The sequence below is a fragment of the Microtus pennsylvanicus genome, chromosome 1, assembly GCF_037038515.1.
Source record: "Microtus pennsylvanicus isolate mMicPen1 chromosome 1, mMicPen1.hap1, whole genome shotgun sequence".
NCBI lineage: Eukaryota > Metazoa > Chordata > Mammalia > Rodentia > Cricetidae > Microtus > Microtus pennsylvanicus.
Window position 1 is genome coordinate 848,456 of NC_134579.1, and position 27,965 is coordinate 876,420.

The window sequence follows — 27,965 nt, forward strand, 5'->3', positions numbered from 1 at the left end:
GAACCTTTTCCGCCTACAAACTTATTGAATTAAATGGCAAATAAATCACATACATGTATATATATATATGTGTGTGTGTATGTTTTCATATATATTGTGAACTCATCTACATGAAATGGCCACTATAAGAAAACAAACTCACACACTTTCACTCTTTTCTCTTTTGTGAAGAATTAAACTCTACCCTCATATTAAATGTTATCTCTAAATTACAGTATTATTCCTGTAGACAACATACTTTTCATTAGATTACAGATCTTCGCTTGACCAACTGAAACTTTATATTCTCTGGACAACATTTTCCCAGCTCTATATTTTGTAGCTTCTGACAACAACTGTTCTACTCTCTACTTCTGTGATCTGAACTAATTTATATATATATATGTGTGTGTGTGTGTGTGTGTGTGTGTGTGAGAGAGAGAGAGAGAGAGAGAGAGAGAGAGAGAGAGATGATGCTGTATTTTTTTTCTGTGCCTGTATTATTTCACTTGGCCTAATGTCCTTAAATTTTTCATAGTGTTTTATATTGCTGCAAATTGTAGATTGCCCTATTAAAAGCTCAGAAGTATTGGATTTCTAGGTCCCTAATAACATTATACACACTTTGTTGTACTTAGATATTTAGAAATATATATGCAAACACATATACATATATATACACACATATCTCTATTTTTCATCTCTATCATATCTATCATCTATCTATCTATCTATCTATCTATCTATCTATCTATCTATCTATCTATCATCTATCATCTATCTATCTGTAACCACAAATAAGAAGAGGCCATGGTTTTCTGAGGGTCTAAGGGAATTTCATGGGAAACAATGGAGGAAGGAAATGATGCAATTGCATTTTAATTTAAAAATATTAAAAATAAGCACTGGTTCCCTTTCCCTTAAAATATGCATTCTGTGATATTGAGCGCCATCTGTTTTAGATCCTATTCCTGTTGTAGGTATCCTTTTGTGCTCAAAGCAATTTGGTATACATTTTCAGAGATTTAAAAAAGCAGGATTTTCTTCCTTGCTTATGAATATCTTAATCCACTTCTGTAAACCTTCAGGGTTTATTACATTGATTTCTTTGTATGAAAATGAATTTTCAGTTCATTATACTTATAGTAAGGGTTGTCCCAGGTATACCCAGGCATAACCACCAGGTAGTGGTTAGCTGTGACAAAAGAGAAGTAACTGGTGGCTTTGTTGAGGGCAATATGATAAGAGTTTCAATACTTCTGTCTTTTCATGGCCTTATTGTTGGGAGCTTCTTCAGCTCCTTCAGCCAATAGCTGCTGAGATACCAGCCCATTGGGTCATGGTCTCTCTCCCTTTAAAAAAGCTGCCACTGCCCTCCACTTGCTCTCTGGCTTCCTTCTCCGCTTCTGGAGACTAGGCTCCCTTCCTGATTGCGCAGAGGACTGTTGTCTGGGACGGTGATCTGTAAGTTTTTTCCCTCCTTAAATAAATAACCATTGTATTAATCATAATTTCAAACTGGTGTGGGATTATTTGTGACTTACGCCTTTACCTTACTACTCACAATCACTACCAGCTGCTATGGTCAACCAGTATACTTCCTGGACAGATCTGAGAAGATGTTGAAAAGAGAGGCCAGGGAGATGGTTCAGCAAGTAAAGATATTTGGGGCCTTATCCTCTGACTCCAAATAAATAAATTATAACTAAAGGCAATAAACATTTAAAAAGTCAAGAATTAATAAATTTCTTATCATCTAGGATGTACATGAACCTGAAGTGATATATTACCTTAGGGCAAAAACAAAAATTAAAAGAACCAAATTAACTATTCACTCTTGAACCAAATGATAGGCTCTTATCAGATTCTTACTGTGAAGATTTTCTTCCAGTTCTGAAGCCTTAAAGTGTTATCCTTTAACACACACATTGAATAGATGGAAGAATTACTCTGAGGATGCCTTTTTTACAGTACTTAGTCCCCACAAATAAAAAAGTGAGATACTTTCCCAAGTACTGCTCAACTTCCTATGAATACATCTGATTTAGATTGTCCTACCTAACCTGAAACACTAGTCTTGTGGTCTAGGTCATTTTCTTCCTGTAAATGAATAGTTAAATCTTTTTATTCCCTGTCTACGAAGAGCCCTAGAACTACCATAAGCTACTGTTTCCTAAGCTTCAGAGGTGAGAGTTCTTTAAGAAATGACTATTTTCTCTATGCTGTTTATTTAGGTTCATTGGGATTGAACCCAGGGTTCCAAACAGACAAGGCAAACACTTTGCCCCTGACCCATCTTTGGATGATCGTTTCTCTGCAGCTGCATTGGCTTCTGTTTCTATTTTGATGAAGATTTGCTGCCATCCGGTCATCTCAGTCCTACATTCTGAGGTGTCATGTCCTCTTCCACCAACTCTCCACAGTCACCATTAAAGTTTTACTTTTCCCAGCCTGCTCACTCACAATGGGTCATGTCTCCACCTCTATACTCTGCTAAAGCTTTGTTGTCCTTTCAGGTACATTGTTGCAGGTTAATTTCCTGGTATTTTGGTGTAATATGTCGAACCCATTAGTTTCTAGAAATACAATTTTTTTAAAATTTGTTTCTTTTATTTTTTTAATTGTTAAGTAGAATTATTGTCAATCACATTTTATTTATTTATTAAAGATTTCTGTCTCTTCCCCGCCACCGCCTCCTATTTCCCTCCCCCTCCCCCAATCAAGTCCCCCTTCATCGTCAGCCCAAAGAGCAATCAGGGTTCCCTGCCCTGTGGGAAGTCCAAGGACCACCCAGCTCCATTCAGGTCTAGTAAGGTGAGCATCCAAACTGCCTAGGCTCCCACAGAGCCAGTACGTGCAGTAGGATCAAAAACCCAGTGCCATTGTTCTTGAGTTCTCAGTAGAATCACAAGGTCCAAATCAGGAGCAGAAGGAGAGAGAGCAAGAGCAAGGAACTCAGGACCATGAGGGGTGCACCCACACACTGAGACAATGGGGATGTTCTAGCGGGAACTCACCAAGGCCAACTGGCCTGGGTCTGAAAAAGCCTGGGATAAAACCGGACTCGCTGAACATAGCGGACAATGAGGACTACTGTTTCTTTTATTTTTGAGAGCATAATGTAATTACAACATTTCCCCCTTCTCTTTCTTCCCTCCAAACCCTCCCATATATTTTCATAGCTCTCTCTTTCAAATTCATATTCTCTTTTTAAAATTAATTGTTGTCACATGCATATATGTATGTAGATATATTCCTAAATATAACCAGCTCAGTCTCTACAATGTCACTCGTATGTAGGTTTTCAGGCTCACCGTTTGGTATTGAATAATCTGTTGTTGGCCTCTTCCCTAGGGAAGACTATTTCTCTTTTTCCCAGCTTTGCTCAGGTGCCTACAGCACTTGGTGTAGGATTATTGAGGCATCATGGTTTTCCCCCATCCATTTTAGCATCTACCATGCTTTTCCGCCTGCCTAAGCCTGATTCGGCTGCAGGCGGGGAGCGCTGAGAGCCATCAGCACGGTCTCAGAGCACTCTCCTTCCGATCCCAAGTGGGAACACAACATAAAGCCAGAGTTTGCACTGGTGGCAAAGCCCCAGGAAGCCACACTTTAAAATAACGCAGCTTTTTTTCTGCTGCTGTTGCTGAATCAGGAAATCTCTCTACGGCACGCCACGAACAAACAGCAAAAATCTGTGTTAAACTCTCTCTCCATTATTTTTAAGCCTTCTCAGGTTTTTTAAGTGGGTTTAGTCCATCACGTTGGGCGCCATTTGTAGTAATATGAGCGGCGGCGGGGCTGTGTCCCCAACCCCCAGCCGCCTGCCCGGCTAGCTTATGCCCCGAAATAATTACACACAAACTGTATTCATTTAAACACTGCTTTGGCCCATTCCTATCTAGCCTCTTCTAGGCTAATTCTCACATATTAATTTAGCCCATTTCTAATCATCTGTGTAGCGCCCCTAGGTGCGCTTACCGGGAAGATTCTAGCCTAAGTCCATCCTGGGTCGGAGCTTCATAGCGTGCGTCTTCCCTGGAGCAGGTAGCATGGTGTCTCTCTGAAGCGTCTGCTCCGGAGAGCAGAGCTGTCGAGTCTGACCTCACTTCCTCTTCCTCCCAGCGTTCTGTTCTGTTTACTCCTCCCACCTAAGGGTGGGCCTATCAAATGGGCCTAGCAGTTTCTTTATTGCTTAACCAACGAAATCAACAGATTGATATATGACACTCCCCCATCAAGTATCTGCTGTGCGTCCAACACTTTCTTATCTACTACATTTTTAGCTCAGCAAAGCTCTAAAACATGAAATAGAAACTATTCTTCGGCTAGAGTCAGTCTCTCCATCATGTTCTAATGAAGAGGAAGTGTCTTGATGTGATGTCAGAGAAGTAAGTTTTATCTGCTGAACTTAATAAGTAAAGAATATTTGTTACAGTAGGAATCTTTATATTTTCTCAAGAAACATTCAATAGCAAACATTTAATTTAAAACACACCAATGAGGGAACATATGTTTTACTAAAAGCTTTAGCAAAGCTCCAGGAAAAAATCAGTTATTCATTTTAGATTAATGTACTTCTAGGCAGAATTGAAAAGGACAATATTGTGTTGTTTTGTTGGTTTCTTTGAGACAGGCTACCCAAATTTGCTAAATTCTGGGATTATAAATTTATGCCCAGATATTGGAAAATTTTGTTAATTTATCCTTGCAATAAGCATTCTTACTGTTTAAAAGGGCAATCTCAAGATTTAAAAGTTAATACAAAAAGTCAAGAAAGTTCATAAACACTTGAATTAGGTAAAGAGTTCATATTTCTATCAAGCTATTATGCTATGAGTTATAATTATCTACATGTTGGGTATAAGCCATTTCTTTTTAGATGAGTAGATTTGACATTTTTCATATTTTCTTATATGATATGGAAAGGGAGCATACAAAGGCAAATTTACCAAACTAAGATTGCTAATAGAAATCTAATTATTGAGTGTTGTATATTGCAATGTTTTATATTCCAATAAGGAAATTACCGATACGTGATTACTGTTGCTGAAGAAAAACAAAAACAAAAATTTGCCTCAGATAATATGAAAAATAGTAATCAAGAAACTATAATTTTTTTCTAGGCATTATATATTTATTCCTACATGCTGCTTTAATCTTTGCAATTGTAACAGAAATCATTATCAAGTTAAAAATTACACTACAATTATATTTTAAATAAAATTTTCTTACAAAATATTAATGTGAGCCAAAATATATCTTTTAATGTACTTTATAAGGTAAATAAGACCTTATTTCCATATGTGAAAGCAAAGAAGCTTAGCATTTTCAATATAAGTATAAGATGTGGTTGCCTAGCAATATTCAAATGAGCTAGGGTACCTTTTTTGGACTAGTTATAAAGCAGTTGTCCATGTGAATATGTGTCAGATTTTAGAAATGGAAGAAATTTTTCAGCACTTAAATTTTAGCCAGACAGTACACCATTTATCAAATGGAAAAAAAAAAAACCTTAAAGGGTCAATAATTTCTAAGTAGATTAACGATTCAAAATGATAATTTCATGTGCATTGTTGAGTAAGGGTCATAATCACTAACTCTTCTAAAAACATGATTTTTTTTTCACAGAATTGGCATCAAAAAGCACGGCTTAGTTCTTGTCAAGACACTATTTTTACAATTTATTCCCTTCTCTCTTTGGCCTACATTGCACAAAATTCTTGATTTCACTGTCATTACCAGGTCCCAAGGTCCCTTAGCAGAGGCTTGATGTATTTTAGCCCAGGGTTTAAGTGCTTTACAGAAGCAGCAGCTATTACTATAGTTCCATTTAAGCTGCACTGTCCACTCTTTATGTCTTCAGAAATATGCATCCTATTATATGCTGCACTTGGTTATTCTTGGCTCTGTCTCCATGCAGCTTTGTATGTGTTCTCACCGTCAGGCTATGTGACTAGTGGAGATAGTTTTCTAGAGTGTATTGCAATCATCGAGTTAGCTCCTCTTCTTGCTTTTAGTTCTGAAGAATTACAGTACAAAGTTCTGTGAATGTAAGTACCCTGATAGACAGATATTGTCTCAAACAACATGAACCTGCCTACTTCTTCTAGTCATGTAGTAACTTCAAGGAATGTGTTATCTAGATCTGGGGGAGGAATTCCCAGGAAGCAAGCATGAGTGTTGTTTCTCTCTTCCTTGGATGAATGATTTCCATGAAAGCTTTGGCTATTAAATCAGGTACCCTAAGGTATATAACCTAGACTTGCCTACTTTTCAATGTTTCTCAGTGACAGTAAAGGAGGACCTTTCCAGTCAAGATTCTATCTACCCTGGGAGGCTTTCTATATCCCACACAATGAATTGAAACTTTTGTGCCCTGCTGTCTATTCGTAAACCACAAACCTACTTATGATATGTGTCCATGCCTTGTATTGCTCGACTCAGACAATTAGGTGTGTGTGTGTGTATATATATATATATATATAATTAGATGTATACACTAATATATATATATATATATATAAATTAGATTATACACTAGTTCAGGATTCAAAGGGTATAAGTAATATGTGTACTTTTATTTTTTGGAGACTGGACATAGTATAACAATCTTTGTTATTTTCTACAGAGAAAGATGTAATCTGAACCCACTCCACAGTTGGTTCATTAAAGAGAACCCAATATGGTAGTTCTATAATAAATGGTGTTGAGTGCAGATTAAATGACACCTTAGATATGAATCAGGACCAATAAACACATAAGCATAGGGACAAACATGAGAGTGTCTAGTTACATTTAATTATAAAACTCATCCTTTAACCTACATTATTTAATTTTATAATGCTGAAATATTGACATATATTGTAGGCATACTGATTTTAAATAGGGCTCTAAGGAATTTGTTCATTTATGGTAAGGTAACTTCTTCGCTCACTTCTCTTTCTGGTGTGGCCATTCAGGATTGCATAGACATTCTGCTTTCTGGATGCCTGTGGACTAGTTCAGTGCCATGGTCAGCACTGGATTCTCCGTGTCTATGCTGTATTTAGTAAATTCTCATTGCTTTTTGTTGTAATCTGTTTTTTAATTTTTTTAATGTATTTATTTTAGAAACATTTATTTGGTCTCCATTTGATTAGGAAGAACTAGAATTGGTGTAGTGTACAGTTAGAAAGAACTTTTGTCTGGAAATTAAGTCAAAACTGTACATAGGTTTTTGACCACGGTGCCTTCCTATTTTTAAGTATTTTATAGATCTGTTTTTGTTCCAACCATCTTCTTATGTACATTATAAAAACATTTACAAATAGTCAGGCAATAGTACATATATTGACAGAAAAAGAAAACAAAATCTAATTTATGGTGGCGGAATGCTGGCATCTAGGGCATCTTTAATAGGGGTTTATGTATGATTAATAATGCCTCTCAATGACTAGCTGCTAAATCTACTTCTAATAATTCCTTCTTTTCTATATCATCCATGCCCCTTTAATTATTGAATCTTGAAAATTATATGGTCATAATGATTTCAATCCTTTCTTTTCCTTTTTATTCTAGCTGCCATTACTATATGCATTAAACCTATATGCGCCTTTGAGTCTGTAGCAATACTGCCTACATGAAATTCTACTACTAATTTCTCTTATCCTTTAACCCTTCATTTCTTTCTTTGTTCTTGTCAGCAACATCTACAGCATGAATCTGCTTTTTTGTTCTTGTATTTGTGAAAATCAGTGGCTTTTTCTTAGTTGCTATAGAAAAATCTTCAAATTCCTTGGAGTTCCATTCAAGAACCTTAATTATTGTTGAAGAATGTGACCCCCCATTACTTCTCCTGGGCTCCATTTTAAACTGTGGGCAGAAGTATGGACAGTCTGTCCACACATTTACATTTAAATATGTTTTTGCTTTCCCATTTTCTTTCTTTATGGGAAAAGTCATCTAAAAGTGTGTGTAGTGTTTTGAAGGACATTTCCCAAGGAGAGTGAGACTATTAGCAAGTATGGCTTTGTTGGAGTAGGTGTGGCCTTATTGGAGGAAGTGTATCACTGTGGAGGTGGGTTGTAAAGTCTCCTATACTCATTTAATGCCTAGTGTGGAAGACAGAGCACTTCCTGTTGCTTTCAGGTCAAGATGTAGGACTCTCAGCTCCCTCTCAAGCACCATGTCACACCACGATAGTAATGGACTAAACCTCTGAAAATGTGAGGCCCCTCAATTAAATGTTTTTCTTTTGTAAGAGTTGCCACCGTCATGGTGTCTCTTCATGGCAAGAGAAACCCTAAGACAGTGTGTCTATATATTTTTATGTCATGATACTGTCTTTGCCAGTTTATAAAGCCTTGTTTAGGCTACTAATCTTTGTTATCACTGTATTTCCTGTTTAGACTCCCATAAAAACACTAAATGTATCAAATTTATGGGAAGCACAAGACTGACTTTAAAAGAATTGGCCTCATTATTTTAGTATTGAATTCCATGCCCATTATAAAGGGAAGTAATCAAATTATGAATATTTTATTATACTAATATTAATATATAATATTAATATATTATACTTCATTTTTTCTTTCCCTTATTCCCTCCCTCCCTCCCTCCCTCCCTCCCTCCCTCCCTCCCTCCCTTCCTTCGTTCCTTCTTTCCTTCCATCTTCTCACTGACCCAGAGAAGCTCAGTAATAAATAGGGCTCAAAGGGGTGGGGCTCATGAATCTTATTGTGAAGGGTAAAAAGAATGGACTTTGCTAGTGGACATGGAGAAAGGCTGGAAGGGGCAATGGGGATGGGAACAGGAGGGATCATGTCGGGGGAAAAGATGGACAGAGAGTACTAGGAGAGACAACCAAAATCTGGGGACATCTCTGGGATGAGTTAGAAACCTAAAGCAATGGGAACTTCCAGGAACCTATGAGGGTGACCCTAGCTAAGACTCCTAGCAATACAGGATTGTAAATCCTGGTCTCTGGCCTCCATCTTTGGAGGCCCTGCCCCCGTGTCTGCCAACTTTGACACCCCCCCCAAGAAGGGGCAAGGTGTCTGCCAAACCTTGACCCCTCCCCAGTGGAGGTCAGGACCATTCCCCCCAATCTATTTAAACTGCTCCCTGAGGCCTCCTGAGAGCGCAAGAGGAGTCCCAGTAAACCTGGATATCTTTAATTTTGCTTTTTGTGATTTGGCTTGCTTGGGATTGTTGCATTAACAGAGGGCTTGCGTTAGAAAATATTTCTAACAGGGATACAGAGACTGAACTGTTCTTTTCCTATAACCAGGCAAAATTTCCAGAGGAGAGACTGGGACACCAGACCAACCAGAAACTCTTTGACCTACAATTATCCTGCCTACAAGATGTGCCGGGTAAATATAACACAGAAAATGGAGGAGTGACCAACTGATAATGAGCCCTTCTGGAGACCCATACCCTGGGGAGCTCACCCCAAGGGCCAGGAACCAGAGGTGGGATCCTCTAGAGATCTTAGATAGAACCAAACATGACTGGCAAAGAAAAAAAAACACTGAAATGATTCCTAAGGATATTCTGCTATGCTCATAGATGGATGCCTAGCCCAACTGCTGTCAGAGAGGCAACTGCAACTGATTGGAATAGATACAGAGACCCACAGCCCAACATTAGGCTGGGCTTGGAGAATCTTATGGAAGAGGGAGAAGGGCTGTAGGAAGCTAAAGGGTCAAGGACACCACAAGACAACCCACAGAACCAACTAACCTGGGCTCATAAAGGGTCTCAGTGACTGTAACGACAACCAGGGAACCTGCATGGGACTGACCTCTCTGCGTTTATGTTACACTTGTGTGATGTGCTCTCGTGAGACTACTAACTGAGAGTCTCTGACTCTGATGCCTGCTTTTGGGACCCATTCCTCCTATTGCATTGCCTCATCCAGCATTAATAAAAGAGGAAGAACCAGTCTTACTGCAGCTTGATATACCCTGCTGATCAACATGGAAGACCAGTCAGTATTTGAAGAGAAACAGTGGAGGAGACATGGATGGTGGCATTGGGGGAAGAGAGGGGAGACAGGACTGGGATTAAAAGGAGAAGAGGCAGGGGAAACTTTAAAACAAAAAGTAAATAAATAACAATAATGAAGAAAGAAAATAAAAGAAAAATAAAAATAGCTACAGTATTTTCTAAAAAGAAAATGGAGTTTAAAATACACCTTTTTCCCCAAAAATGACTAATGTATTTCCAAGTTCTATGAATTTTTATTTTTAAAAAGTTTTTGGTTAAACTAAAGGATCAATGAATGCCTGTACCTTATATATCAGACTTGGAGATTAATCTATTTTCTATAGAACTCTATTTCATATTAAAACTGAGAAAATGCTGACAAATTATCATAAAACATTCCAAAAATCATAAGGGCACAATTTTTTATTAAGATATCAAACTTCCATCTACCTCAAATTTGAAATTTCAAAATATTGAATAGAAAATGAAATAACGGAGGATTAATTAATAGGTTGCCATTCAAAAATTATTTGCAATGTTAAGAAGGGAGAAAGAGTAAATATGTTTTGAATAGATTCATAGACTTGCTTTTTCACTGAAGCTGATTTAAATCTCAAGTGAAGCATTGGTGAGAATTTTAATAAACAAGTGATGACAGTCACAATTAAAAATCAACAGCTTTAACATACTTCAATAAAGATGGTAAGATTAAATTCTTCCAAACAGTATCCAAGGAGATGAATCCAGTGGATTGGCTTGGAACATTCAGAAATATTTAAGATATTCATGGTGAATTTGACATTATATAATTTTTTTCAGAGCTCTTTTTATTTATTTTTAAAATAACACTCTTTTCATTTATTCTACATACCAACCAGTTTTCCCTCCCTCCTTCCCTCCAGTCCCCTCCTCTTTCTCATCTACCCCTCTCCCCATAGGCTTCTCCCCATCTCCATTCAGAAAGAGAAAGGCCTCCATGGGCTTGCACCAAGCATGGCACATCAGATCGAGTCAGGACCTAGCTTCTCCCTCTACATCAAGTTGGCATCAGGCAATCCAGCATGGGGAACAGGTTATGAAACGCCAGTTAAGTGCCAGGGAGAGGTCTTGCTTTCGTTGTTAGAAGCCTTACCAGGAGACCAAACTACAGGATTGTCACACACATGCAGAGCACCTAGGTCAGTCCCATGCAGGCTCCGTAACTGTGGGTCCTGGGTCCATGAGCTCTGTTAGTCCCGCCATCCTTACCCCACCCCCTATGGCTCATGCAATCCCTCTTTCCTTTCTTCTGCAAGACACTCAAAGCTCAGTTATTGGATAGAGCATCTTTGATAGCAATTAGGGAAGTTAGGGGTCATCTTTGTGGACTCCTTGGAATCTCCCTGGTACCAGGTATCCCCCAATCCCGAAATATACCCCAATCAAGGTGTCTCTTTTGTTATTCTCCCCCTCCAACCTGCCCCTAACAAGATTCCAAGCCTTGAAAAATAACAAATACTTTTAACTAAGTAACACATTACTTAGAAAAAATAAAAAGTGAAAACACGAGAGTGGGGAAACACAAACAATTATTCTAATCGTGTTAGAGAACTAAAAATAAGCACGGTGATTGGACAGGGCATGGAACTCACAGTTGTTGTATAAGCCGCTTCCGGATCATCCTCCAGTACTCGGGAGAGACCGAAATCAGAGACTTTGCACACTAAGTTGCTGTTCACCAATATATTCCTGGCTGCTAGGTCTCGATGAACATATCCCATATCAGAAAGATACTTCATGCCTGATGCGATGCCCCGCAGCATGCCAACCAACTGGATGACAGTGAAGTGACCATCATGTTTCTGTGAGAGAATTATACCTGTTAGTTGACTGATATTAATACAATGTTCAAGTGTATATGCAATAAATTAAGCCATGACTACATATATGTATATATATTTATATATGAATATGTATATATGGTTTTTTTTTTTTTTGAGACAGGGTTTCTCTGGAGCCTCTCCTGGTACCCGCTTTATAGACCAGGCTGGTCTTGAACTCACAGAGATTCACCTGCCTCTGCCTCTTGAGTGCTGAGATTAAAGGCATGTGCCGCCACCACCTGGCTAAACCATGGATTTATTTATTTATTTATTTATTTTTATTATTTCATTTATTTATTATGTATATAGTGTTCTGCCTGTGTGTATACCTGCAGGTCAGAAGAGGATACCAGATCTCATATAGATGGCTGTGACCCACCATGTGGTTGCTGGGAATTGAACTCAGGACCTCTGGAAGAACAGCCAGTGCTCTTAGCCACTGAGCCATATCTCAGCACCTCCCCCGCCTGCCCACCCCTCTTTTTTTTAATTAATTTATTTATTTATTAAAGATTTCTGCCTCCTCCCCGCCACTGCCTCGCATCCTCCTGAATATTAACCTTCATCAGGCAGTGAAAGGAGACAGAGACAGAGACCCACATTGGAGCATCGGACAGAAATCTCAAGGTCCAATTCAGGAGCAGATGGAGAGAGAGCACGAGCAAGGAACTCAGGACCGCGAGGGGTGCACCCACACACTGAGACAATGGGGATGTTCTATCGGGAACTCAGCTGGCCTGGATCTGAAAAGGCCTGGGATAAAACCGGACTCGCTGAACATAGCGGACAATGAGGAATACTGAGAACTCAAGAACAATGGCAATGGGTTTTGATCCTACTGCACGTACTGGGTTTGTGGGAGCCTAGGCAGTTTGGATGCTCACCTTACTAGACCTGGATGGAGGTGGGCGGTCCTTGGGCTTCCCACAGGGCAGGGAACCCTGATTGCTCTTTGGGCTGACGAGGGAGGGGGACTTGACGGGGGAGGGGGAGGGAAATGGGAGGCGGTAAACCATGGATTTATTGTTCAGGTTCTTTTGAAGGTATGCATCAATTCTACTGACAGTTGCTTGTCTTCCTAACACAATGCAAGACCCTTGCCTGACATTTAAAGGAGGAATAAAAGCTAACTAGGGGTGATGAAGAACTAAACACAGATAGAGGGCAGCCAGTCAAGTCGACCTCCAGAGAAAATGATGTCAAAGACTTTTCTTCTTTTTAAACAAGAACAAACTGAAGTAAAATGGTATGAGAGAAACGGCTGCAGAGAATACACAATGGGCCTTCCATAGCTGTAAGCTTTGCTGGGGCTGCACAGGCAGGCAGAAGAGAAGCAAAACCTGCGATTGGGAGAAACTCATGTGGTAACTAGAAATACTGTGGACAATGGCAATCAGCCTAGGTCATTCAGAAAAAACAAAGATATGTTAAACAAGAAATGGGTTTAGGAAAGCTGCAGACAAAACAGAAAAACACAAGTAAACAAAAATAACTAGATTTTTTCAAGTATATTCGAAAAATATTTTTAAAAGTGTTAGCAATTGACTGGAAAGAAGGTATTTTGGCTCATGGCTAGAAGAATTACGCTAAATACCACGATGTGACTAATAAGCCAGGCAGGGCAGTGTTACATAACAATCAACACATAGCATCTTATCCACTCACCTAGAGTTAAAAACAATGCATAATGTATAAAAGAGTAAAGAAAGCAGTCTAACAGTATTGTGTGCAAAATGCAAGTACAGCAAAGTCAAATGCAGATAGCTGTCTCGATGTCAGATGCAAATACAGGTAAAAATAATGCATATTAACATACTAATTGTTTGGAAACTGTTGTCATCAAAGAGTTACAGAGCTAGCATAAAAGATTCAAGTCATTTTCATACACCAGGCCAAATTGTTTTATGAGTGATATTAAAAGTGGATATATAAAGGGTATATTGACATATATAATACAACCACATATAAGGACATTTAAATTTTTCTGTACAAGCTGTTTGTCATGAATATTTGATATAAATCACAGAATAGCTTAAATACAAGGGTGATGAGACTCACTACGTTTCTCCCAGTTCGGCAGCTTCCTCCTTGATGCTGTCCCATTGGTTATTCAGAATAATAAGCTTACATACCAATGGTACAAACTTGGCCTTATCATATCATTTTATGTGTCCCTATGTCTCAGATTATATCTCCAAAGTCAAGTGCAGAGTAGAGAAAGGAAGTTTATCTTAAAAGAAACTTCCTCGCAGCAAGTGTGTCCATTAAAGTAGGTTCTTCTGTATAATTAATTAATGTATAAGAGATAACCCAGCAAAGAAAATGCTTGTTGTTATTAGCCCTCTATGTTCCCAATCCATCTTCATAGACTGTCTACTGTCAGATGGAATCGGCCTCTTCTATCATGTGTTCTACCAACCTCTCTTCTATTAGCAATCTCAAAAGTTGAGAAATGAAAACATTAACTCTATTTTTCTGGAAAGGATTATGCTACACTTAAAAGGTAATTATTTCTCAGAAAGAAAAGTTCCTCCAGATCATAGTATTGTGAGCCAGAAAATTCTCATCCTATGATTTATGCATATCACTTGCTTTCCTTCTGATTACTGGTATCCTACCAATTTCTATAGATTCAGTCCTATTTTAATGATACTTTTTTTGTTCATTTTGCTTCTATTACTTAAATTTTATATATGAAAGAAAATATGTTTCTAAGACTGGTCAGTGTGTGTGTGTCTTCACGTGTATGTAACGTTGATATTTGATATTTTCTATTGCTGTTGTATTTTTAAATTTCTTTTTTTTTTTTTTTTTGAGACCAAGGTACTCACTGAACCTGCAATTTGCTGATTCAATTTCATTGACAGGCCAATGAGCCATCTCCCAGCTCTGCTTCTGTAGCTTTAGGTTTGCAGGTGTGTATTGTTGTACCTTGCCCTTTATATGGGTGCTGGGATTACAACCTAAGATCCTTAATGTAGGCATCTTTCTCATCCTGATAGTAGCTAATTTTGTTTAGCATGATAATCTTCAATTCCACCCATATTCTGGAATAATTGCATTGGTTTCATTCTTGCTTGATGGCCGAAGAGTAGAACCTTATTTGTATATACCATGTTTCTGCTTCTGTGCATACATCCATGGGCTCCTGTGCTGTCTTTAGGATGGGTCTGCTGTGAAGAGTGCTGGGATGAAGGTCCATGTGGGTGTCTCCATTTTATGCTGCCTTAGAGTACTTCAGGTTGCAACCCATGAGTGGGTTATATGGCAGTTCTAATTTTAGTTTTCTGAAGATTATCCATACTGGGCTTCAAATGACTGCACTGGTTTACATTCCCCCAAATGCCATTTAAAATGTCATTATCATATCTTCCCCAACACTGCATCACATTCTTTTCAACCGCTTTAGCAACACAGAATTCCCATAGCATAACATTTATCCTTTTGAAGCACACAACCTAATAGAACTTAAGAATATTTTTAATCACCCCCAAGAGAACCTCTTATGGACCATTTCACCCTGCTATGCTCAATAATCCTACTATGCAAAGCAGCTACAAACCTACTTTCTACCATAATGGGTCTTTACCTACTCTTAATATTTCCTAAGCAGAAATATGAAGCTTTTTAGGACTATCTTCTTTCAGGTTATAGCCTAATGTTTCTGAGACTCCTTCTCATAGTAGCATGTATCAGAGTTTTATCTCTGCATTGTTATATTTTATTCATTTTGCATTCATTTAAGGTTGGTGAATATTTGAATTACTCACATGTTTTAGTGATTGGGTGTGTGAGATTTTAAGGGTTTATTTTAATGCTGTTGTCAACATTTGAAGATACTTTGATTAACTGCTTTCCTGTCAGTTGCATGGCAATTTGTGTTCTACCAGTGGTAAAGCACTGTTGTCTAAAAACTGAGATGCTGGTGTGTTAAAGCAATCTGAACTACTTTGTTCATGTTGTTTCAGAGACCACACAAGGTTTAATATCATTTCTAATTCAATTGGCCAAGAAATCTTACTGAGTCCATAAAATCTAAACCATTTTCATAAGAACAACATGGAATATGTCTGATTTTTTATCACTAGGTCTGTATTTTTGTGAATGTTATAAAGTTCTAATAGGTAAAAAGTTCAGGAATCTAATATGAATCAAGACAGTAACACTGAAGTAAAAATAGATTGTTATTATTAAGTTCTTCTCTGCCACATGCAGAGAAATCTGCATCGTCCTTGGTATTTCAGAGAAGCATTAGTTTCCCTAAATCCTGTTGTTGATTAGACCTCTGTGAGACAGACTAAAAGCAAGACTGGACATGGGGGACATTAAAGGACAATGCACTAAAAAACAGGCCTTTAGGGGTGGGTTTGGGGCTTGTGTATTTACAATAATCAATTACCCATTCAGACTGACCCAGGAAAGTCTAATGGCCTTTGGGTATTCAACTTTCTGTAGCCATGGTTATTCTCAAGACAGGAAACTCTGAAAAAAAAAATTAGCCTCCAAAGTGCCAGAAGTCCCAGCATGTAGGGCATTCAATCTGGTCTCTTACCCTAACGTGGTAGTTTTTTAATGCAAATCTTCTTTTGCTAATCTATTACCCTAATTGCCTGTGACAATTTCTACATCTTTCAATCTGCCTCCTTAGCTCATCATCCATTTGTTTGTCCATCCATCCATCCATCCATCCATCCATCCATCCATCCATCCATCCATCCATTGTTCATAAAATATCATGTAGGTAAAAGGTAAACTCCAAAAGTAATTGAATATTATTTGTGTTATGCATATCTTAATTGCTCCCACACTGGCCTGGGGGAAAAAGTACACATTTATAAATCACTATAAAGCAGTGATATGGGTACTTTTCCATTTAATGCCCCCCTCCAAAAAAACCCTGTGGGATCTAAGTGTAGTTTTTATCGCCATCATATACTGGTGGAGTTAGTATTTATAAACACTATACAGTAGAACTTTCTAAACTATGAGACCCAACTCTACATGGAATCATGTGATTGGGTGTGGGCTCAGCAATATCTGATAATAGTAAAAGGCTTAAGACTATGCAGTGACCAAACATTAATTTAAAACAGTTGTGTGACAAATCCAGGCATTTCCAGCAGTGTTTGCTCGTGTTGTACTGTTGAGACTTCACTGCTGTGCTGGCTCTGAACACTCATGTGTGCTGTCACTTTGCGGTATACACGCCACGCAGTACCAAGGGATACTGCTTGAAATACAGCAGCTCAGATACCAGACTCACATGTTATGAACTGCAGTGTTTTTACTGAACATGTAAAGATTCCTGTTGTTATGCAAATATAGTGCTTTAATCATGGAAAACAAAGAAAATATTTTCTTGCATAACTTTTCAGCACGTAAGTATCACATTGGTATATTTTTGAATTGCATTGTATTAGGATGGTTGAGTTAAAAATTTTCTAATTGAGGAGTCGAGGTGAGATTCATAAAGAATATTATTTAATCAATACTAGTTTGGAATAAGTACAGAATTTCTAATAATATCTGAAAGCATGCTAATAGTAGTATTTTATTTATGTTTTAATAAATAAAGCTTGCCTTAAAATCAGAGGGCAAAACTAAGCCACTAGAGGCCAGACAGTGGTAGTACACACCTTTAATACCAGGATTCAGGAGACAGAGGAAGAAGCATCTCTATGAGTTGAAGGCCACACTGAACTACACAAGATCAATGAAGAAACAGATCCAGGTTAGTGGTGGCTCACACCCTAAATCCCAGTACTAGGGAGTCACATGCCTTAAATCCCAGCACTAAAGGGGAATATAAAATGGGAGAAGACAGACATTCAGGACTCTGTATGCAGTTGCCTAGTCTTGGCAGAGGTAAGACTTCTCTAGTGGCTTGACTCTTTTGCTTTTCTAATCTTTATCTTGAACCCTGGGTACTGTCTCTCAGTATTTATTATTCATGCTACAGTTGCTAAATGTACTATTATTTTGTATTACATATTTATGCAAGGTAACACTCTCAGTATTGATAGTTCTGAATAAAAATATTGATGAACTATGGAAGCCATTAATGATGCTCTGTGTTCCATATTATCAAGTATTCAGCATAGATTCAATTATTTTAAAATGCATTTTCAAGTTTTTAAAAAATATTTAATTATTTTTAAAATAATATGTATGTATTATGAGTGCATATGTACGTGCATGATGAGTGTGTGAGTACAGGCATGGACACGCCTTGTGAACAACAGAGGACAACTCAGGGATTTCCCCTCCACCTTACTGGAGGAAGGATATCTTGTTATGTCAGTAATCACCAGGTTGTCTGGTCTGTGAGCATCTGAAGATGCTCTTTTTTTTCTCTGCCTCCCATCTTGTCAGAGGAGCCCTATGAGTACAGAAACTATGTCATCTGGCTTTGGTTGGGTGCTGGGGACTCAAACTCATTTCATTACACTAGTTCTGAAAGAACCTTACCCTCTGATCTGACACCCTACCACAAACAGCTAATTATTTTTAAAATATACTTATTTTATGTGTATGAGTGCTTTGCCTGCATGTATAAGTGTGTGCCATGTGCATGCCAGCTGCCTTGGAGGTTAGAAAAGGGTTAAATGTCCTTAAAACTGGAGTTATTAATGGTGTGTAGCCATGTGGGTACTAGGAACTGAGCTGAGACCCTCTGCAAGAGCAAGGACTGTAAACTACTGAGCCATGAATCCAGCCCCCAAGTTTTTATTCCTTATGAGCAGATAACCACATCCCTCCCATAAGTGAAAAAATTTCCTCTTGTTTTTAAAAGATAATGAAATCATGTATATACAAAGAAATTGATTTAAATAAACAATTTCTTACTAGTAAATGATTTGTTACCAGTAATTGGTTGATTTCTACACAGATATTTTTTTATGTACATACCTGCCTAAAGTTATATAAAAGTTTCTTGGTAAAAGGAATTGTGAGTATAAAAGCTTAATAAGTCCTTAATTAGAGAGCATGCATTCATATTTATTAGGATTGTCAGAAAGAGAGCTAGCCTCATCTTCACCTAGCCTTGGATAGTGGGCAGTACTACTTAGCATAATAAAATATGCTGTAAATGATCTCTGAGACTATTAAGCCAAAACATAGCAAAGAAGAACATTCCAGACAACTCAACAAAGTCTATTCTATTCTATGTCAGTCTAAGAAGAATAGCCTCATTTATTCACAAATGAGGCACTATGCTATATTTTTCTCCAGAAACAATGTAATTGTGTTCTCCAAACAAAAAAATCTATATCCCCTTTTCTACTCATTGACAACATCACTTTTAAAAATTCCGTTCAGGACTTGGCTTTCTTGTGTATGGTATGTGGTTAATAAAGAGTGACAGAATTTAAACAAACTTTTTTAGCATCTCGGGGTGTACTGATTGCTACTGTTATGACATTCCTATTGTTTTGTATAAAATAGGTTGTTTTCTTAAGACTGGGCAAGAGTCTTACCCCTTTTATATAGCATTTCTGTCTTCTGTAACAACATTCACCTTGCTACTATCCACAGCATAGTGCTTGATAAATATTAATTCAAATCCAATTGAATTGTTTACGAGAGGGGGAGAAAAATGTGAGAATGCTGAAATTTAATATCTTTGGGCTTCCTGCTGGAGATTAATCAAAACAAAAGTGTGATTTTTTTATATGACATATGGTTTCTTCCCGAAAGGCAGATCCAAATGAAGGCAAGAGAAGGTGACATATTTACACAATGCATTTGGAACTTAGTAGCTAGAATTCTGTTTGTTTTTACACTGTTCTTTCTTTGCTTTCTCAACCTCACTGCTGAGAAACAGGGAATTTATCCTCTAACTGACAGGAAGGGTGAGCCTGATTGGAAGGGTTTTCTGAGAGCTATACATAATAATGACTTCTATTCTGAACGCTGCAGAGAGCTCCATCACACCCTCCCTCATTCCTGGGGGCACAGCAACCTCTAGATCTAAGCTGTCACTGGCACGTCACATCATCTCTGCAGTAACTCCAGCTGTTTTGATGGTGCTCAGGGCCTTTCTCTGTGAGTTGCACCCACAGACACATTAAGCTTTTCAAAGTTCATTCTTAGAGTTGAGGTAGCTGACCTCAACTCAGAACAAATATTGGATTAGAATATCATGGTGTCCAAAGTCATGATATGATTGTTGAGTTTGACTTTTTGATAAATATGTGCAAGTCCTACAAAAACCAAAAATCTTATACTGTTACTGTCATCGCCTAACACTTTTCAGTCAGCGATCTTTAGTGATAGAACAATATGTAATGTTTCCATCATGAAATTGAAATTATGACTCTCCTTTAGATCTTTGGTCCCTTGTGCTTATTTTGATTTATCTTTTTGTCCATTGACTTCACTTCTAAAACTGGTAACAGCTAATATGCTGGGCTTAAACAGTCCCTCCTCAAGGGTTACTGACCTGCTTTTCTTCCCCTGAGCTTCTCATGATGAGTTTTATCTTCTAAGTGGTGTTTTGTATAATTACATGTCCTGGGGCAGTATTCACCAAAGTTCTACTGTGGGGCAATGATTGCTGGATTGATAGAGGTCAGCATGAAAACCCCAAACCAAGAAAGGTGCTGTACTTGAGAGACAAAAATAAAACAGTAAAAATAAGTGAGATACTTTCAAAGAATGACACTAAAACAAATATGAATGGTCCAGAAAAGCATTTATAATGGAACCTGTGACTAGTTCTCAGCACATACCAATGATTCATATTAAAGATGAGTTAATTTGGCAAGAGAAAGGAAAATCAGCGAAGCTGGAATTTGCTACATGGGGAGAGTAAGAGAGGACCTGAGAAGGTTGAGAAGGTAAAGTCAAGGAGAGCCATGAAAGTCATCATAGTTAAATGTTTTTTCAAAATATGAGGAGAAGTTGGGGAATTATTTCATAGTAAGTGAAGAATGTTACATTCTTATTTTCATGTGGACAGTAGAAGCAGTGAGATAAGTTTAGAAATCAATAGGATAAGCCAAGAGGAAGATATTGGCTTGAATGAAGTTCAAGATTAGTTTTAGAAGCTGCCTGCCAAAGCCTGTGATTAACCAAACAGAAGAGAGCACTGATTTGGGAAAGTCATTTATTTTTATAGGACTGATCTACCTTGTCATGTTCATCCTTACACTCTAAGGGTCTATCCCAGGACTGGCAAGTGATAAATCCTCAAGAAATACCCACTGAATTAAACTGTTGAATGCATTTTTCTTTTAGAGAAAGAAGCCATTCAAATCTTTGGTAAGCAGTAAGATACATTTCTTGAACTATTTTTTCAAAGAAAAATATATTTGCTAGGATTTTCCCCAAGATTATCATATATGAACAGGCTTAGAAATGCTGATTACACTCAGAGCTATCTCCACTTTTAAAAGCAAGATCCTTTGACTATAAATAACAGATCTTTACATCTCTGCTACAGAGCTACTAGAAAAGGGGGGACAAATATCATACACTATTTCTGTTATATATTTTGGGGTATTATTATTGAAGAATCTTGGTTATATTGAGACTACCAACAAAATATACTTAGAAACTACAAAAAAATCTGAGTACCATAATATAAACCAATGTTCTTAAGTTGTTGCTGAAAAAGGTGCAGTACTCTATAAAAGGTATATCAGTCCAGTGATTCATGACCTGGAAAGGTTAACTATGAGTGATAACATTACCTAGTCGATGACAAGTCAGTCCTCTTGAGCAGAATACTAAAATTACTCATCATTCATTGAACACATATTTATAGGGGATCCAATTCTCAGCACTAGACCTTGGTTTCCTATGATGAATAAATTACACACATGGTGCAATAAGTATTATTGGATAATGACAGTGCCTTAAGGTCTAATAAGAAGTTACTAAAGTTTGTTTCATGTGTATGTTAGAGTATCTTTTTTTGTTTACCTACTATAGGTTATGTGAAATGCTTACAACCTTTTAAAATGTACACAGTGGAATTTTCTTTCAGTTTTAAAGAATGAAGTTATTCTGTATGATATGATTCTGTATGATCCACCAAATGGATCATCATAGTAACTAAATTAAGACAGTCCCAGAAAGACAAATTCACATATTTTCTGCTATTTGTTGGTCCTAGATTTTATATAGTTACATATACAAACAGATATGAAAGTATAAGCAAAACTGTCTAGTTGGAGGGGGAGAGATGAGAAGGGAAAGAGTATGTGAGAACTAGTGGGAATGTGTTCAAAGTATATTGTGTACTTACAGGAAACAACCTTAAAAATAAATAAATAATAAAATTGAAGATGTTATATAAAACCAAACCATAATTACAATTAGAAGGCTTAGCTGAAACCTGAAAAATTATTATATTCTAACTCTGACTTATATTGTAAAATGGCTGTATGAGAAGTGGTTTCTAAGAAACTCATGTCATGTACTATGACTTTTGTCAAGAACCTATGACCAATGAGCTCATGGACCCTAAGGGGACCCTCTCATTATTATTTTGCTAAATGACCATAGTATCTGACCACATTCTGATAAGGAACTCTGTATTCATAGACGCAGGAAGCTCTCACTTTTCATCTGAGAAACTCCTTTTTGCAGTTGCTGGCATTTAACAACCAGACTCTCAGTCAGTCTAGGTGCAGAGAACATGGGTCTGCGGAGAGTTGAGACACAAATGGGACATGTATATCATGCTTTCTTCACTGTTCAGGGACCACCAAGTAACAGAGGGCTGAAAGATTACAAAAGTCAGAGGGTAGGGATGATCAGGACACGACTTCGGGACATGACATATTATTGCTCTCATGAGCTCATAGCAGGTATGGTTGGCTCTATAAGACCTGCACAGATCACATTCTAGCAGGCATAGGGCAAGAGCTGACAAGGTTCCACCTATACCCAAGGAACTATTGACAGTTGTTGGCTGCTTGGAGAGGAAAATCAGTTTTTCACATGGTGGTAGGCTTGTAATGCCCCTGTTGATGCATGAGTATATGAATGAGCATTATTAATCAGATTTGATGAGTTACATAAGCAAGAGAATAGACTATGTACTTGGGGCATGGGGTCAGGATGCTAGAGGTTAGAAGAGTTGGAAGAAGTGAGTAGAGAGTGAGTAAGATAAAAATACCTTGTATTCAAGCATCGAATACTGTGTGGTGCCCAGTCCTAACTGATATGTTTGCTATATAACAACTATACTGAAGGCTCAGGGAAAACCACAGAAAAAGGGGAAGACAGATTATAACAATTCAGAGGACCAGGATATCTGCTTCTAGATAGTGTTCTACAGATATAACAGGGAAAACCAGCCCATGAAATCTCAACAGTATGTTTGCCTGAACAAGATTGGCATGAGGACAACAGGCATTGACAAGCCACATTGAAAAGAAAAATCCCTCTTGGTTCCATATCTAGAAGAAAAGGTCAATGGCTGCTGAGAGAGGGAAGAAATCAATCACTTCCAGGGAAGAGAAGTGATAGTGATAGGGAGTGCAAAAGTTGTTTAATCCAAAGTAGTTTGCCTGGGATACATATATATCTGAGCAAAATAAATGGACTCAATAGGTTGGACAGGCAAGTGTGCATATACGCATTCATGTATATACACATATATTCATATGTAAAACATGTAACAATAATAATTAAAAAGAGATCGTTAATTCAGGAAGGAGGGGACATGGGAGGAATTGGAAGGAGAGGGAGATGCATGAGTATTTTAGATGCAGTGCTTATGTATGAAGTTCTCAAAAATTAAATGTATTAAATAAAAAGAAATTCTATTTGAATATATTTAATAATTTAAATATAATAGTAAAACTATTATATTTAAAAAAGAAAAGGAAAGTATTGGTTTACAAAACTGGTATATAAACCCTGGGAACTGTATACTTCTTTTTCCCCTGTTTCTGTGTTACCAGGTGCTACTGTGAGAAAACAAGATTGTCTTCAGATCATAGGAGATAAAAGATTATAGTCTGTGAGAGCATAGCAAGAGGAGCTATCCGTTGTCTTCTGTAGACCATTGTTCCTATAATATCTTCACCCATATAGTCTTTGTGCTTTCCTTTCTTTCATTTTGATTTCTATTTTTCTACTAATTGGGCTTACAAATCCACTCAAAAGATGAAAAGTCTTCAAAAAGAATGTGATTTATATTGTCGATTAACCTGCTAGTATGAGTTTCTCAAACTCCATGTGCTAAGATATTTGTAAATGAGGAGATGAGAGCTTAGATCTGGGTTAGATAAACTTAAGAATGGCTGTGGAAAAGTAGAGAAAGGTCTAACCTTGGGGCACAAGGAAATGGGGAAGATTTGTGTTACCCCAGTAAGAAATGAGTATTTGAGGATGTGGGTAATGAACATGAAGACACAGCTATATGACAGAAATACCTTGAAGAAAAGTTTGCTGAGGGAAGGTTTTGTAGAAGAAAGTATTCCTTTCCCATGTTAACAGAAAACTCCCAGCTCTATTTCTTATTGAATGTTACATCCTTTTGCTGGACTCTGTGAAAGACTTTTATGGTCTATCTAGGGATGTATGTGCTATCTTCCAGAGAAATATTTGTGGGAAAATGCATTCTGAGTTCTAAACAATCTACTTATAGGTGACTTTTAAGAAGACAGTCCATGGGGGACTATTTTTATAACTAAAGTTTAAAGTTAAAATCCAGTGTGGATGTGTTTCTGAATCAGAAAATCAGCCATGCTATGACTGTTTGGCATGTTCTTGAATCTCAAAAAGAAACAGCGAGGGTTACTTGTAGATTTGAAAAAATAGTAAAATACTAATTGAAAAAAATAAAAACCATTGCTTATTTTCTATTGATAAGTCTGTGATTTTTTTGTAGTTTCCCCATTGAAAGTCTAAAATTTTTATGAATGCTTAATAAATATCTCAATGTATCTATTAATATCTTAATATTATGATGTAGTGGTCATCATGAATTTTTAATTTATATTAGAAAGTTGTAGTTTTAGTTATAGGTAAGAGAAGGCAGCCTGTAGAATCAGAAACCAAAAGTCATTTTTTATATTCCTACAAAATTGAGGGAGGAAAGCAGATATGGATTTGTAAAACATAGCAGCTAGATTTTAGAATTATATTGAAGAACTTAAAATGGATCTGAATATAACATAACTTAAGCATATCAAGCTTACTATTAAACTTAGGACTTTTTTCTTTTTAAACTTTTTGGTAAGGTTTTCATGAACATAATCTATGTTACTTATGTACAGAATTTATATGAAGGCAAGAAAATTTAAAGTTGTATGGGCTTGTATTTGGGGCAGAACATCATTGAAGTACGACAGTGTTGCTCTGGGAAGGATTTGTAGAATCTGTGTATATTTTCAAAGACTTCAGTACTTAATTATGTAAATCAAGAACACAGAGGCCTATATTAATTATAAACTGGTTGGTCTATTAGCTTAGGCTTCTTATTAACTCTTATGTCTTAAATTAGCCCACAATTCTTGTCTATGTTAGTCATATGGCTTGGTAACTTTTATCAGTGAGGCATTCTCATCTTGCTTCCTCTGTGTCTGGCTTCCTTTGTGTTGACTACAGACTGAACTTTTCCTCTTCCCAGAATTCTCCTACTCTGGTTACACCTACTATACTTTCTGCCTGGCTACTGGCCAATCAGCATTTTATTAAACTAGTACAATTTATAAAACTTTATAGTGTATAAGACCACTGTCCCACAGCAGACCCCCCCCAAATCTGCTTGCCATATAATAAAACACTAAACATACACAATAAAGAAAGAATATTAAGAATTGCAAAGGATAAAGGCCAAGTAACATATAAAGGCAAGCCTTCAGAATATACCTGATTCTCAGTGAAAACTCTGAAATCCAGAAGGTACTAGACAGATGTGCTGCAGAAACTAAGAGACCACAGATGTAAGACCAGACTACTAAACCCAGCAAAGCCTTTAATCATTCTAATCAGAGAAAACAAGATATTCCATCACAAAACCAGATTTAACAATACCTGTACCCAAATCCAGCCTTATAGAAAGTACTAGAAGCAAAACTTCACCCCAAGTAAGTTAGGGGCACCTATGAAAACAGAGGCAACAGATAAACTCACACCAGCAAATTCCAAGGAAGGAAAACACAAAAACACTGTCACTGAAAAATGACAGGAATTAACAATCACTGGTCATTAAAATCTCTTAATATTAATGAACTCAATTCACCTACAAAAATACAGCTTAACAGAATGGATACAAAAACAGGACCCATCCTTTTAGTATACACACCTCAAACCAAAGAAAGACATTACCTCAGAGTAAAGAGTTGGAAAAAAAATTTCCAATCAAATGAACCTAAGAAACAAGTGGGTGTAGCAATCCTAATACCTAACATCATAGATTTCAAACTAAAATCAATCAAAAGAAATAGAGAAGGAAACTTCATACTCATCACAGGAAAAATCCATCAAGATGAAGTCTCGATTCTGAATATCTATGTCTCAAATACAAGAGCATCCATGTATGCAAAAGAATCATTACTAAAGCTTAAATCTCACAACAAACTCCACACACTAATAGTGGGAGGCTTCAACACCCCATTCGCACCATAAGACAGGTCTGGCCACATACTAGGTAACAAAAGCAAAACCTTAACAGATACAAAAAAATTGTAGTAACCCTCTGTTTCTTATCAGATCACCACGGATTAAACTTAGAATTCAACAACACTATTTCCAGAAAGTCTACAAACTTATGGAAATTGAACATTACTTAACTGAATCACTCCTGACTCAAGGAAGAAATAAAGAAGTTAAAGACTTCCTAGAATTCCATGAAAATGAATACAAAACGTTCCCAAACCTATGGGACACTATGAAAGCAGTGCTAAGAGGAAAGTTCATAGCACTAGGAGTCTACATAAAGGAAATGGAGAAATCTCACATGAGCAACTTAACACATTTGAAAGCTCTAGAAAAAAAAGAAGCAGACTCATCTAGGAAGAGCAGATGACAGGAAATAATAAAATTGAGGGCTGAAATCAATAAAATCAACAAAGCACACCATACAAAGAATCAATGAAACACAAAGCTGGTTCTTCAAGAAAATCAATAAACTATACAAACCCTTAGCCAAGTTAACCAAAAGGCAGAGAGAATACCCAAAATAAGAAAACCAGATATGAAAAGGGGGACCTAGCAACAGACACTGTAGAAATCTAAAGAATTATCAGGTCATACTTTAAAACCTGTGCTTGATTTTACTCCATGTACTGGCTTTGTGGAACCTAGTCTGTTTGGATCTTCAACTTCCTAGACCTGGATGGAGCAGGGAGGACCTTGGACTTCCCACAGGGCAGGGAACCCTGACTGCTCTTTGGACTGGAGATAGAGGAAGAGGGGGAATGGGGGGAGGGGAAGGGAAATGGGAGGAGGTGAAAATTTGTAATAATAATAATAATAATAATAAAAATAGGGAATCCTGACTGCTCTTTGGACTGCAGAGGGAGGGGGAGAGGAGTGTCGGAAGGGGAAGAAGGGTGGGAGGAGGGGGAGGGAAATGGGAGGCTGGGAGGAGGCTGAAACTTTTTTTCCTTTTCTCAATAAAATAAAAAAATAATAAAACCTGTACTTGACAAAATTGAAAAATATTAAAATAAATTGATAATTTTCTGGATAAGTACCACATACCAAGATTAAATCAAGACCAGATAAACAATTTAAATAGATCTACAACCCTTAATAAAATAGAAACAGTCATCAAAAGTCCGCCAACCAAAAAATGTCCAGGGTCGGATGATTTCAGTGTATAATTCTACCAGAACATCAAAGAAGAGCTAAACCTATACTCTTCAAATTGTTTCAAACAATGGATAAAATTGCCAAACTTTTTTTTTACAAGGCTATAGTTACTCTGATACAGAAATCACCCAAAGACTCATCTAAGAAAGAGAATTACAGACCAATCTCACTGATGAACATTGAGGCAAATATGCTCAATAAAAAATAGCAAACTGAATCCAAGAACACATAAAATAAAAAATCATCCATCATGATTAAGTAGGCTCCATCACAGAGATGCAAGGATGGTTCAAAATATGAAAATCTTTAAATGTAACCCACTATATAAATGAAGTGAAAGAAAAAAAAAACATATGATCATCTTATTAGATA

General features: G+C 37.2%; 1 protein-coding gene across 3 annotated transcripts in view; it reads right to left on the reverse strand.

The window, feature by feature from the left end:
- Epha6 (EPH receptor A6) overlaps nucleotides 1-27,965 on the reverse strand; it is an 895,033-nt gene that overhangs the window by 119,897 nt on the left and 747,171 nt on the right. For all 3 annotated transcript variants that reach the window (XM_075950396.1, XM_075950493.1, XM_075950569.1), the window contains one exon: nucleotides 11,583-11,792. In XM_075950396.1, the coding sequence (XP_075806511.1) occupies nucleotides 11,583-11,792 (210 nt within the window). The remainder of the gene's footprint in view (nucleotides 1-11,582; nucleotides 11,793-27,965) is intronic.